This window comes from Pollachius pollachius, assembly GCF_949987615.1.
Source record: "Pollachius pollachius genome assembly, chromosome: 17".
Taxonomy (NCBI): domain Eukaryota; kingdom Metazoa; phylum Chordata; class Actinopteri; order Gadiformes; family Gadidae; genus Pollachius; species Pollachius pollachius.
In genome coordinates, this window is record NC_136950.1 from 8054462 (window position 1) to 8067803 (window position 13342).

At 40.9% G+C, this 13342-nt stretch overlaps 1 protein-coding gene across 3 annotated transcripts; it reads left to right on the forward strand.

The window, feature by feature from the left end:
- The first annotated feature begins 18 nt into the window (after positions 1-18).
- LOC307088787 (inositol monophosphatase 1-like) lies at positions 19-6785 on the forward strand. 3 transcript variants are annotated; one of them, XM_079754782.1, is made up of 9 exons: positions 19-118; positions 561-641; positions 1189-1322; positions 1765-1869; positions 2834-2879; positions 3350-3458; positions 3842-3950; positions 5521-5672; positions 6286-6785. In XM_079754782.1, exons 2-9 carry the CDS (start codon positions 579-581, stop codon positions 6402-6404), a joined length of 837 nt encoding a protein of 278 aa, XP_079610908.1. In that variant the 5' UTR covers positions 19-118; positions 561-578; the 3' UTR covers positions 6405-6785. The 3 variants fall into 3 exon arrangements, with proteins under 3 accessions (XP_079610908.1, XP_079610906.1, XP_079610907.1); XM_079754780.1 differs by having other exon boundaries at positions 21-118; positions 529-641; XM_079754781.1 differs by having other exon boundaries at positions 30-118; positions 564-641.
- Positions 6786-13342: the final 6557 nt, after the last annotated feature.

The window sequence follows — 13342 nt, forward strand, 5'->3', positions numbered from 1 at the left end:
TAAGTCAAGCCCCAAAAAGGAGGGGCGTAGCGTGGAGCACCTAGGAAGCTTTGCACATTTCAATGCGTAAATATTAACCGTAGTATCCGATACTACAACACTGTATTTTATATTGAAGGTAGGTCGGCTCAATGAATTTACAGGAAGATCATTAATCATGCAGTATCGCATCCATTTAACCAAATTCCAACTAGTGCAGCAGGAGCTAACGATACATCCTATGCTAACGTATCGAGTTTTATTTAGTCCAATTCTATAAACTCTGTCCAAAAGTGTCTTAAAGTGTTTTCTAAGCATTGGTATTCAGTCATTCAGCGGAAGTATACCCAATCCGACTTGCAGTGAATTCAGATATAACACAACAATAATAAGCAGGTTGTAGGGATGCTGATTTCGCTCAGTTTAGATGTCCATTGGGCATCAAACCCTCCATCTGATAGATCCTTTCCTCTATCATTAGACTGCTTTACATTGCTGGTCAGTGTGACAACACCAGCAATGCTGTTGTGTGTGTTTTCATTGCCGTAGGTGTCATTAAAAACAGTTCTTCCCGTGCGCAGCAGACTTTGATCAACGACATGACGGACTCTTGGCAAGAATGTATGAACCACTGTGTGGACATAACCAAACAGGCGGGGAAGGTGGGATATTAATCAAAATTACAATTATTATTATTATCATTATTGAGTAGATATTGTGTGTGTGTGTGTGTGTGTGTGTGTGTGTGTGTGTGTGTGTGTGTGTGTGTGTGTGTGTGTGTGTGTGTGTGTGTTGTGTACGCTTTTAAACAAAACCTCAGGAAATAATCTTGCTCAGCCTAAATGTATCAAAATGCTTATTTGTGTATATTGCAGTAGATGTAAGTAGGCTTGACAATGTTTAATATAAAGTCAAACTAGTGTCATCGTCTAGCCAACATGAATAGAATTTAGAATCTAGAGTATTTCAAAAGATATAGACCTACAGAAAAAAAATACATTTTCGGTAGGACTGTATCTTTTGTATTTCTTCAACTTCTTGGGTCATGAGTTTTTTTTTCATGTTTTGCGTGGGCTTCTCATTATTAACCGTCCTGTACTTCTTCTGTGACATTCTGCATTCCTGTCGGGGTAATGGAAATGTAACCTAATCGAATCTTGTCCTACCAAGTAAAACAGTAAACCTATTGTCAGTGTTTGCGTCCAACAGATTGTCCGAGCGGCGCTCGAGAAGGACATTGCGGTCATGGAGAAGAGTTCTCCGACGGATCTGGTGACAGAGACGGACCAGAGAGTAGAGAAGCTCATAATATCCGCCATCAGGGAGAAGTACCCCACACACTGGTAGTTACCCTTTTTATTACACAGCCTCGGGTGTCACGTCTGACACCCCTAGGAGGGCCCTGAGCACGGTCCAGTAGGCCCTTACAGATGTAAACATCTGTTCGTTGCTAATAACGGGGAGACAAATAATAGAAGTATGCCTCATCTTTTTCTTCATAAACGCCCTCTAGGCCAAACATTTTCAGTATGAATAATAATGCTGACGGATAATAGTGTCATATTAACCAAGTGTATTTGAGCCGGGACTGATGCGCCTGTGGGGATACATAAGACTAATGGCAGGGGAAAAACTTCACTGTACAAAATAACAGCGATAAACCTTAACATCTGTGTCTTTCAAATTAAAATACATCAATCATGAATGCAACGGCATAATTACCAGATAACCAATACCGTCTTACATAGGTATGTTCATGATTGGTGTTGCTCTTACTTTGAAAAGCTTCATAGGGGAGGAGTCTGTGGCTGCAGGTGCGCCCAGCGTTCTATCCGACGCCCCCACCTGGATCATAGACCCCATCGACGGCACCACCAACTTTGTTCACAGGTAAGGTTGTAGAAGTCTTCTGGCTAGCCCGCAAAATATTGAAGAAGATTAAAATCAAGGTATAGTTTCTGCTTCCTTCGTTCCAAATAGATCACAGAGTCAAGACTTAACGTTCAATAATTTATTCCTGAGCTCTCTCAGGACACCCCAAACAACCAGTGCAGTCCTTCAGGGGTCCTCTGCTTAATTTCTCAAAGCCAACAGTAAATCAAAACCCACAAGAGCGGGGCAATCAAAACCCATCCAATCGTTACCTGTTCTCCACATAGACGTATATACGTAGACGCCGCATCTGCCTTTCGATGTTGCCGCCAAAGTAAAGAGTAAAAAAGTGGCCTGTTAACCACCCAATCACAAACTGCCTAAACCCTATCAAGGCTGTACAGCAGAGGGTGTGGGGAGGTTGATACCTGGGTGAGATTCGGTCTTACACCAGGTGGTCAGTGGAGGATCGGTTGGACTGCAAGATAAAAAACAAAGGCCATTAAAGCTCTTCAAGAGCAGTAAGGGGTTAGAGACAGAGGAATGGCAGGGAGGATGAAGGGACCATGATGAAGGTGAATCCATATGAGCTGTTAGATCAACTCCTCAAGATCAGGGGGTTTAGAGACTGAGGTCTTGCAGGGAGGGAGCTGGGACTAGGATGAAGGTGAGTCCATATGAGCTGTTAGGAATACTTTATTCCTTACAATTAAGTCAAGATCAAATGGACTGCAAATAGGGCATGTTTCGTCCCCAACACTCAGATCTGTCAACAACAAGAATGTTGTTGATAATGTTGTAACTAGTGTTGGAAATAAAAGGCTTTCCCTCTCGTTCTTCTGCTCATTGTTATTTGCGACTCCGATCTCCCTGCCATGTTCAGTCATCATAAGGCGGCTGACCTGGCGGTCGTGGCCCTCGGGGGCTAACTCCTCCAGGGGTCTCTCTGAGTGCTTCTCTGTCGTCCTCTGATTGCCTTTAGGTTTCCCTTTGTGTCCGTGTCCATCGGCTTCACCGTCAACAAAGAGGTTGGTCTATTCATCTGTTCATTCATCTGCTATTTAATCACTCAGCAGAGCCTGGGCTCGGTAGCAACGGTCAACCGTATATTATCCTTCCAGTTAGGGGTTGAAGAGTGTTGATGAAGGACGCCTACGGCAGGAGGGTATCGGACAACTCGGAGTCAAACACCTGGGTCGCTCCTACCCTGCTGATTGATTGATTGATTTATTTATTAATTAATGAATACACATACTTGATATGAAAGTAGTTATTTGATGTTGTTTATTAGCACTCCACTATACATTACTCATTTTATTATTATTGTCTCAAGTGTGTAGTAGGTTGTATGATTCCTGTTTTTTTCTTGTAGAAAGAAGCTAATAAATAGGCCTAATCAGTCCTAATCGTCAGGAGAATAGCAGGGCATTTTTCTCTTTATGTTAGTTGTGAAAGCCTAATAATACAACCGTACTGTTGTATAATATCTGACTCGAAGGTAGAGTTTGGGATCGTGTACAGCTGCATGGAGGACAAAATGTACACAGCACGGCGAGGGAAGGGTGCCTTCTGTAACGGACTGCCCATCAAGGTGTCGGGTCAAGAAGGTACCGTTCAGCACACACTGATGACAGCCGTCGGCTTTCTGGTTGCAATTTACACATTCGGCCACCAGATAGTGCTAGTGGCCAAACCATATGGAGCACGACAAGCGTTTGTACACTTGACTTTTATATTTGATTTATTTAATTCATGAAATTCATTATTTTTATTTATATAATTATTCTAATCATTATATCTATTTTTATGTATTATTTAATTTATTTAAAAATCAAATTCCGTTTTTTATTGGATTCATTCATGTTTTTTATGATTTCAATTGTTTAATATAACAAGTAATGACCGATCAGGATTTATTGTGATTTAAGAATCTAATAATCTCAGCATTCTTTCATGATTGAACAATTTTCAACCATTAGTTGTCGTTCAGATATTACCAAGTCTCTGGTTCTGACTGAGATGGGTTTGAAGAAGGATCCGGAACATTTCAAAACCGTAATGGAAAACATCAAGAAAATACTTAATGTCCCTGTGCATGGGTGAGACACACACACACACACACACACACACACACACACGCACACACACACACACACACACACACACACACACACACACACACACACACACACACACACACACACACACACACACACATGCCATCAAAGTGTGTGTGGTGTCCTATAATCATCTGTATTTTGATGTAAAGTTATCTAATGTAATCTGTGATCTAATCCACCCTAATGTAATCTGTGATCTAATACACCCTCATATAATCTGTGATCTAATCCACCCTAATGTAATCTGTGATCTAATCCACCCTAATGTAATCTGTGATCTAATCCACCCTAATGTAATCTGTGATCTAATCAGTGTTGCCACAGTTACCTTGAAAAAGTAATCAGATTACTGATTACTAGTTACTCCTTATAATAGTAATTTAGTTACTTTACTGTAACTCAGTTAGATTACAAGTTACTTTATTAGTTACATTTAGCTGCGACAACACCCCCTGCCGCCTCAAAATAAAAAATTACAACCGGTTTTGCCAATGCTAACTTTATTGGAAGTGCAACGTCAACAATGTATCTCCTGACAATTTAAATTGACCTCAAAAACAATTTCCTGAAAAAATGATGTTTTTATAAAAAATAAAATAGACAGTCTTTTCTTTGTGTTGAGAAAAAGCAACAACAAAAACAGAGCTAACGGCGATAGCAACTTCAGCCGACTCACCGAGCAGGACCGAAAAAATAAATAAAATAAAATAAAATAAAAAAGCTTTCACTTCTGACACCAATGTAAGGACCTCGCCGGGGACATAACAATGTCCAGTCATAAGTATTTGTACAAACTCTTCCGTAACCAACGGCAAAAATCCACAACCACAGTTACCCGGGCAACAACCACCCCTGAACCCGGTCCCTTCAACGTGCAAGCCCCCCACCCTCCTGTTCTCCCAAGCCCCTCCCCCAGCTGACCTGGTGATTCGCCTCCACACTGAATGACAAGTACAACATTTCCAATGCATGCACATAGAACAACTGGCATAACGGACAACGAAATACAATGCAACACATAATACACAGTCTTTAAATTTGACGTAGTGTTCTTGAAGCTAGATAGCACTTTGCCGCCGCCAGCACAGAGTGTACATCAAGCCTTAATAATGTCACCTTTAGCTGACACAAACTGAAAATAGTGACGGTATTTCCAGCTAGAAAACACGCATCTCTCTCCCGTGGTCTCTCCTCTCTCCATTGTTGTTTTGCATTTGAGTCGCTGCGTAGTGCGTACACGTGAGTTGTCGTCGTGAGATGTCGCATGCTTGACACATGACACAGTGACACTGGTTGTCACTCACCACCGCCCGTTGGCAAGAAGAAAGCAAAAATATATATTCTTACTAAGGAAAAGGGGAAAAAAAATAGTAACGCACAGTGACTTTGATGAGTAACTTTAATCTGAATACTGGTTTGGAAATAGTAACGCGTTAGATTACTCGTTACTGAAAAAAGTGGTCCGAGGCCAGTAACGCGTTACTGGCATCACTGGATGTAATCCACCCTAATGTAATCTGTGATCTAACGCCCCCCCTCCCCTGGCCAGCGTGCGGTGCCCGGGCAGCGCGGCCATCAACATGTGTCTTGTGGCGTGTGGCGCTGCCGACGCCTACTACCACCAGGGGATCTACTGCTGGGACATGGCCGGGGGGGCAGTGCTGGTCACTGAGGCCGGGGGGGTCATCATGGACATCACAGGTTCGTGGTTCTTTCATTCACTCGTTTCATCCGTTCACTCCTTCCATTGATATCCATCAAATATTTACCATTGTGTGGCGTGGGATTCATTCATCCATTCACCAAGTATTGTAATATCCGGAAATGCAACCACTTAATCTCCCTAGTGTAGCTGTGTCGTTTAGGATTAAAATGTGGATTCTAATTCTAATTCTAAGCTCTGGGATCAAACCAACCGTGCTCTGAGATATGGGGTACCTAGCGCAGTAAAGGTATGTTTCTGATTGACAATGCCAATATTGCATTAGCCCTGGCTTCCATCCAATCCTGATTTGAGGTATGTGATACCAAGCCTAGTGTAGCTTTGTTGCTAATACACTATTCATATCACATAAGCTTTGGATTGGAAAAAAATGTGGTGAGGTATCTTGTCACTAGTCTAGTCTAACTTCCTGTTGACAATACTTTATAACATGATAACAATATGATGCTAATGACAATAAGCTTTGGGTTCAAACCCAAATGCCGGAGTCATGTTTTCACAAGGCTCGTTTATCTGTCCCGTTGTGTGGCCTCTCTTGAGAAACAACCAATGGTCCCCTTGCTGATCAATAATGCTTGATGTATTCCCCAGGAGGGCCGTTTGACCTGATGTCCCGCCGGCTGATCGTAGCCAGCAGCCCCCAGGTGGCCGAGCGCATCGCCCATGAGCTCATCGTGTTCCCATGTGGACGGGACGACGCGCCAAGCTGAAGGACATGCTCACACTAGGGCTGCACGAGGACTCGTGTTGAAACTTAACCATGCAATGTTATTATTATTATTATTTTTTTTTTTGGAAACAAGCACACCTACTTTCTCCCTCAACCACCCAACGCAGTGTTACACCATGTGATTCAGAGCAGCAGAAAACCAGGGGGAATAAAGCCAGAGAGCGAGTGAGACACCAGCGTATTACAATCAGACGGTGTGGGAGAAAGTTGTGCAAGGAAGGACAAATATGTTCAGTGAGAGATTCAAGCTTAAACATGGTTGTCCTCTTTCTGTTGTCCAAGGTGGATGTCCTATCTCAGGCACATTCATATTTTTTGTTCCGTTTCCTTCTGTATCATGTAATTTGTGCAATAAAACTTTGTATTGGAAACAAATCATGAGAGTCGTCAACTACATTCTAAGCAAGAAAATCGTGATTCTAATTTTATCATTGTGCAGTTTACTTTCATTGTGCATCTGTATTTTATTTTACACAATAAAAGGCAGATGCCCTTACACATGCACGATCGTACGTACGCACACACACGTACGTACACGCATGCACGCACACACATACACAATCAATATTTCAACTCACACAGAGAGGCAGACGCAAACACACTGGACTTTCAGAGCAAGGCCTTTCAATAGTTTCTACCGCTCTACCAACAGAGGGCGCTGCAACCTCCCTTAGACGCTACCTGCTCCGTGGTTTAGCTCCGTATGCCATGTCTTGTTACATTTGGTATTTATTCATTCTGTACATTATACACAGAATGTCTATTATCTATTTTCCATTACATTCCATTTCGAAATCTTCTGATTTTTGTGACGTCCCATTCAGGGAGTTCCCCCAGACGTCTATAAAGTGGACTGTACCAACTGGTGAACTAATCTACTATACATCTAAGATTATAGGATTGTATGAGTAGCCTAGTCATGTGGGGACCATGACTCATATGACGTCTGTTAATGTTGATCATTGAGCAGGCGTGCCAACAGTGTTGTAAGACAGCAGTATTGGGACAGGGTTGAGACAATTTTCATGCCCCAGACCAGACCACTTTTTTCTTTAAGAAAAGTGGATAAATTATGTGCCAAATCAGTTCTGTTTTTATTGGGCTATTTATATTTTAACGGACTACAAAAAGTGAACAACTTAATAATTTCACTTCCATATGAACATGTTGATAACATTGAACAGGAACAGGAGAAGTTAACAAAAAAATCATAATGTATTTAAATCAGGAGAGGCCCATAATCAGGAAACCCCCCCCCCCCCCCCAGACACACACACACACACACACACACACACACACACACACACACACACAGTCGGCAATCCTCTCCTAAAGGATCTGTATTGACTTGTTTAATAAAAAAGTGAAAGCCATGGTCCATAGGCACTATCATTTTATGCAAACAGATACTCAGAGCAGCTATTCACTAAACAACTTTAAAGTTTTTAAATTTATTTAATTTATTCTAATCTATTTTATAATCCATCACATGACAACATGTGATGGATTATATAACTTCATCACATGAAGTTTATGTACGGCCATTTTAAATCAGCTTTACTGATTTGACATGATTCATTAGTGTTATTTAGATTGACTGGTTATTGAATCGACACTGTGAACATCGTAAGCTTCTGAACATCTGGATTTCATGTTAAATACATCTATAACACCTTTGATTGTGCGTAGGTTATGTGTTTTCTACTAAACTGCAATAACTCTAATTAATATATATATATATATATATATATATATATATATTTGTATTGGTATCCTCTCTAACTGTGTAGTCCTGGCCTCCTCATGACTAATGTCTGGCTCATCATCATTCTCACCAGCTACAAAAGCATTTCAAGTAGCAGAAAGGAGTTTTGTTCTAAAACACCCCATAAGGCCGGAACACCTTTGCAATCACCATCAGCCCAGTGCGCAGTGATGAATTCTTTTTAATAAGCAAACTGGTGTCTCATGGCAATATAGCCCATCAGGCAATGTTGGTCAGTGAACATTTTTCGCGTTGTGCTACGGCCTAAAATAGGCTAAGGGTTAGCTATCATATTAAAACATACCCCAAACAATGGCAAGTTGTCGCGTATTGTTGCAACGCTGTAGGCCAGGGGTCGGCAACCCTAGGCACGCGTGCCACCACTGGCTCGGGGTAGCATAATCATTGGCACACTTAAAATATATATATATATATATATTTTTTTTTTTAAATTATTATTATTAAAAAATTCACAGCACAATGCAGCAGCATAATCATTATTACCGATTTTTTTTGCACTTTATTCTGTTTTGGGCATTTCCTCCCAGGGCAAATATGTTTAAATTAGTTACAGAAAGCAGTGTTCTGAAATGGGATCAATTAATAGTTTGAAACCTATTTTGTGAGTAATAGAGAAGAAACTATTTAAAATATTGTTGCAAGTGGCCTGTATGCATCGCCTTCACATGGTTTTGCAAAGCTGTACATGTCTTAAAGATATTGATGTGGATGGTTCCAACATTCTCATATATTCTCGTTTTTTACATTTCTCACAGTGCAAATATGTTTTTGAATGTTTCTGAGAATGGTGTTTTAAGATGGGACATATGTAATTATAATTTTTAACCCCATGTTGCAAATATAACAACCAAAAAAACATTTAGAATGTTGATGCATGATTGTGGGCTATATGGAAATAGTACAATTCCAGGTCTTCTGGAAATGTTTTTGGTCGCTGTGTCATAATTCAGCTTATTTTTTTAATATATTGTTGCTTAAGCTTTGTTGCTTTTAATTTATTGTTGCTTAAGGCACACTCATTAACGAGAAAATGTCAAACTGGCACTGCATGTTGAAAAGGTTGCTGACCCCTGCTGTAGGCTATACCAACTTGGTTATTACAGTTGGGGGGGATTCTCGCAGGTGGTAGCATCCATCCATCTAAAGCTATCATCAAGAGGCTGTGGCAGGAAGTTCCATTTCCTGCTCCCAAAGTCCCTCTCCAGGACTCATAAGACAGAATCTACGTACCACAATCTGGTGTAGTGCAGATCAAACTTGAATGGGAAACGTCACCTCAACTGAGGATCTTTCTGTCACGGTTAAGATAAACGTCAGTGCTTTTATTGCTTCAGTTCCTGGAGTTCCTGTTTTCAAGTTGCAGTAATGCAAACTAACGTTCTTTTGCTTTTTGATTTTTTATCTATTCGTCTGACTTGCTTGAGCAAAAGTTACGTTTTTGTTTAGTAGCCTTGCAATGATCAGGTACAAAATATGAATAAAGAGATTAAAAAAAAAACCCCTCTGTATAAATATTCCAGTCTGTACTTTAGGTGTGCAGCCTCAGCTACACTAGCAACACTAGGGTGGGGGGGGCTGCATCGGCTTGTGAAAAAGTACACAGCCGGCCCGCGGCGAGATGTAGAAACCAATAACTTATGGAGAAATGCATCCCCGCTTCCTGGAAGCTGGCGACCAAACCAGAGTACAACCGCGAGAAGAAGAGCCTTGATGACCATGTGTGATTAAGACCGTGCCGCCATCCACCCAGGTGACTTTGACTGGGCCCCTCCAAACAAAAGACGCAGGGTAGTGATGTTGAAAATCCGGTTTATTCAAAGTTACACACAAAATAAATCATGACCATGGTACCATGTAAGTTATCTCCCTCTGTGTGTTGGGGGTGATGGCTGGTAGAACCTGCACAGCCTCACCCAGCCCCAGGGTTCAATCAGAATCAGGCAGGTGATGTTAATTAAGCCAGCCATCATCCACACACACGCTAACCCTACCCCATGTAACGTTAGCATTGTAACATTCCACTGTTGACCGAGCAACTCGGACAATAGAAGCGAGACTGAGGGACGCCGTGTTGTCCTTTTCAGAGTTGGCAAACCCTGCCCTGAAGGCGTGATATCAGTTGGCAACATGACGTCAGACAAATGATGTTAAGCTGCCAGATCTCTGCAGCAGTTAAGGGTAATGGCCGCTACGCCTGATTTGGTGTGAATGGGTGAGGCTGCAATGTATTTCCTTATATTCAATTTATGTTTTTGTTTTTATTCTATTCTATTTTTACTTCTATTTTAAGCACAGTAATACAGAGTATGTCACACAAACATTTCACTCCACATCCTGTATGAGTATGTGACAAATAAAAACCTTTGAATCTTGAATCTTTGAATCTTGAATGAGCCCGTGGCCACAGAGGGCCAAAGAACTTCACTATGTTGCCGACACTATGTCCAAAGCCTCTTACAGGGAATTTTCTGATTGTATATGAAGGAGCTCTCCTGTCCCCACCTCACATACGGAGCCTTTCTCAAGTGGCCTTGGATGAACGTCTGCTGAAAAACACCTCCAGCTCTGTTGGTTAAGCAAGTTGAAATTAAGGTTTTTTTCATGACGTGATGAGACAGAACACGCCAGCAACACAGCAGAGTCTTCCCAGAGAAATCTGTGTGTGTGTGTGTGTGTGTGTGTGTGTGTGTGTGTGTGTGTGTGTGTGTGTGTGTGTGTGTGAGAGTGTGTGTGGGGGTGTGTGTGTGTGTGTGTGTGTGTGTGTGTGTGTGTGTGTGTGTGTGTGTGTGTGTCAGGGTGCGGCAGGTCTAGGAGGCATGTCTAAACCAGTGAATTCAGCTTTTGGGCCATCCATCTATTTGTACTCATCTCTACATATACATTTATATTTTAGTTAATACATTATTTTGTAACTTGTATGTATTGTATAGATAGAGCACATTCCGTACATATGTCTGAGTACTGTATTTAACCAGCACGTTTTACATGTATTTCAACCCTTTCCTTCACTAGGTTTACATACAATACAAATACTGGGTTTGTATTGTATTGTTGACATTCAGACTGCAGCGATAATGCAGGCTTAATCTCTTTATTTCGCTCTTGCTTTGCAACACTTCTACTCCTCCAAAACCCTCCTTCTGGCTCATCACTTTATTGGTGTTGTTGTTTCATTAAGTCAGGCTTTGTTCCTCCAGGTTTGGGTCTTAGTAGGGAGAGACAGCACCAGGACGAGGGATTCTGTCCATGGACATAAGCAGCTGTTTTCACAAACCCAGCCATAGTTCATCGACCAATGGATGGGGAGAGGATTAGACTTTGATTGTTTTTCTTGATCTATTATTCTGTCCTCATTCATGAATGGATTATTACTTTTTATTAGATTTGTGTTGGAATATATTGTTATTTCTCTGTATTTACAATAAATGTTGAAGTGAAATGGTCACACGCCGAATTGTAATTGCCTGACGTAATTATCCGCCAAGTGTCCTATTTTTGTACATTTGATATTTGATTTATGACTTTTATATTTTACTTTTGCTGGTGGTAATTTCCGTTGATCATGATGAAATGGTATGCGGTTTGAGTATTACAATAACTATGGTTTGTTTAGGTATAAATATTAAGTATAAACTATCATATTGTACGTTTAGGAATTGAGTTAAGTATTAGGCTTTATTTAAGTTTACGACATGATTATGTTTTGGTAAGTGTAAGGTAAGTTCAGTTTAAATTGAAGGTAGACATTGTTAGGTTAAGGGTTCAGGGCATAGTGTTAGGGTAAGGGTTTTCTGTAGTTAAGTGTAGAAATGGTTTCGTTTTGGTTTAAGGTTAGCTACAATCTTCCAATTTTTTTTGGTATGATTCAAAATGAGCACAAAATTTCTTTGGGTAAATGTTGCTCTATTTTGTAGATTAAAGGTGTACATTTTGACTAAAGCCCAAGGGATACTGAGGACTACCTTGGTTCTCTATGCACACCACCGATGAAGTGATAGAGATTAAGCTATTTGTAAAAGATAATGAGGATGAAGATGAGGAGGTTATCAAGTAATCTTGGTATACCTTTTATTGAAGGGTATATTCCAACAAAAAACCAACCGTTATCATTTTTTTTTAATCTCATCTACATTTCTTAAGAAAATGTACATCTAAATAACATAATAAAAAATAAATAGACTGTAGTAAGAAATTAAAATATGTTTCTTAATGTCCAAAATATTGTGTACTTTTTTTAGGAATCAATTCCTCATTGAATCAATGTATGTAAACGGTATGTTCATTTACAACACACATTTTCAAAATGCGCGTAGGGCACCGAAATGGCCAGCAGGGTGTAACATCAAGGCTTTGGTGTAATTCAGTTCAGGGTAAGATTCTTCGTGGTATCATCCTCCGAAATTATCACCTCAAAAGTCTGTCTAGTTGCACAATAAGTTCCGACATACTTCAGTCACAATTTGAACATCCAGAATAAGATCTGCATGACTCAACTCAGCTAGAGGTGTTCACTCAGGTATGGAGGAATCCACGGAAGGGGAGGTTTCACCCTCATTGAACACACCCTTCTCTCTGTCAACTGCTTTATGAATGCCCTCTCCCTCCAACAGATAACCAAAGATATTGAGGGACTTCACTGAAGCATCACAAACAAACAGATGTGATGCTTTTGCTGTCCGTAACTACAGAGATTACATGGTATTAGTAGACCTGAAAGCATGACACAAAATCCCTTTAGTCACACATATGGGCCACTCCTAGAAGTTGGCACTTAGAAAACCGACACAAACAGATTGACAGACACACACACACACACACACACACACACGCACACACACACACACACACACACACACACACACACACACACACACACACACACACACACACACAGACACACACACACACACACACACACACACACACACACACACACACACACACACACACACACACACACACACGCATAGAGAAGGCTGGCATGCAGGCCCACTCCCCAGTGATACCCTGATGGAAAACTACAAAGTAAGAGCACGTTTGGTGAATAGAGAGGAAGTGAGGAAACAGGATACACTAAATTATGTGCCAACCCATTCTCGTAGGAGCGCAGCAATACAACACATGTTTTAACA

Coding starts and splice junctions, on each gene's coding strand:
- LOC307088787 (XM_079754782.1), top strand. CDS start 579: ATGACGGACTCTTGGCAAGAATGTATGAACCACTGTGTGGACATAACC. Junction 642..1,188: donor TAACCAAACAGGCGGGGAAG/GTGGGATATTAA, acceptor TGCGTCCAACAG/ATTGTCCGAGCGGCGCTCGA. Junction 1,323..1,764: donor GAGAAGTACCCCACACACTG/GTAGTTACCCTT, acceptor TACTTTGAAAAG/CTTCATAGGGGAGGAGTCTG.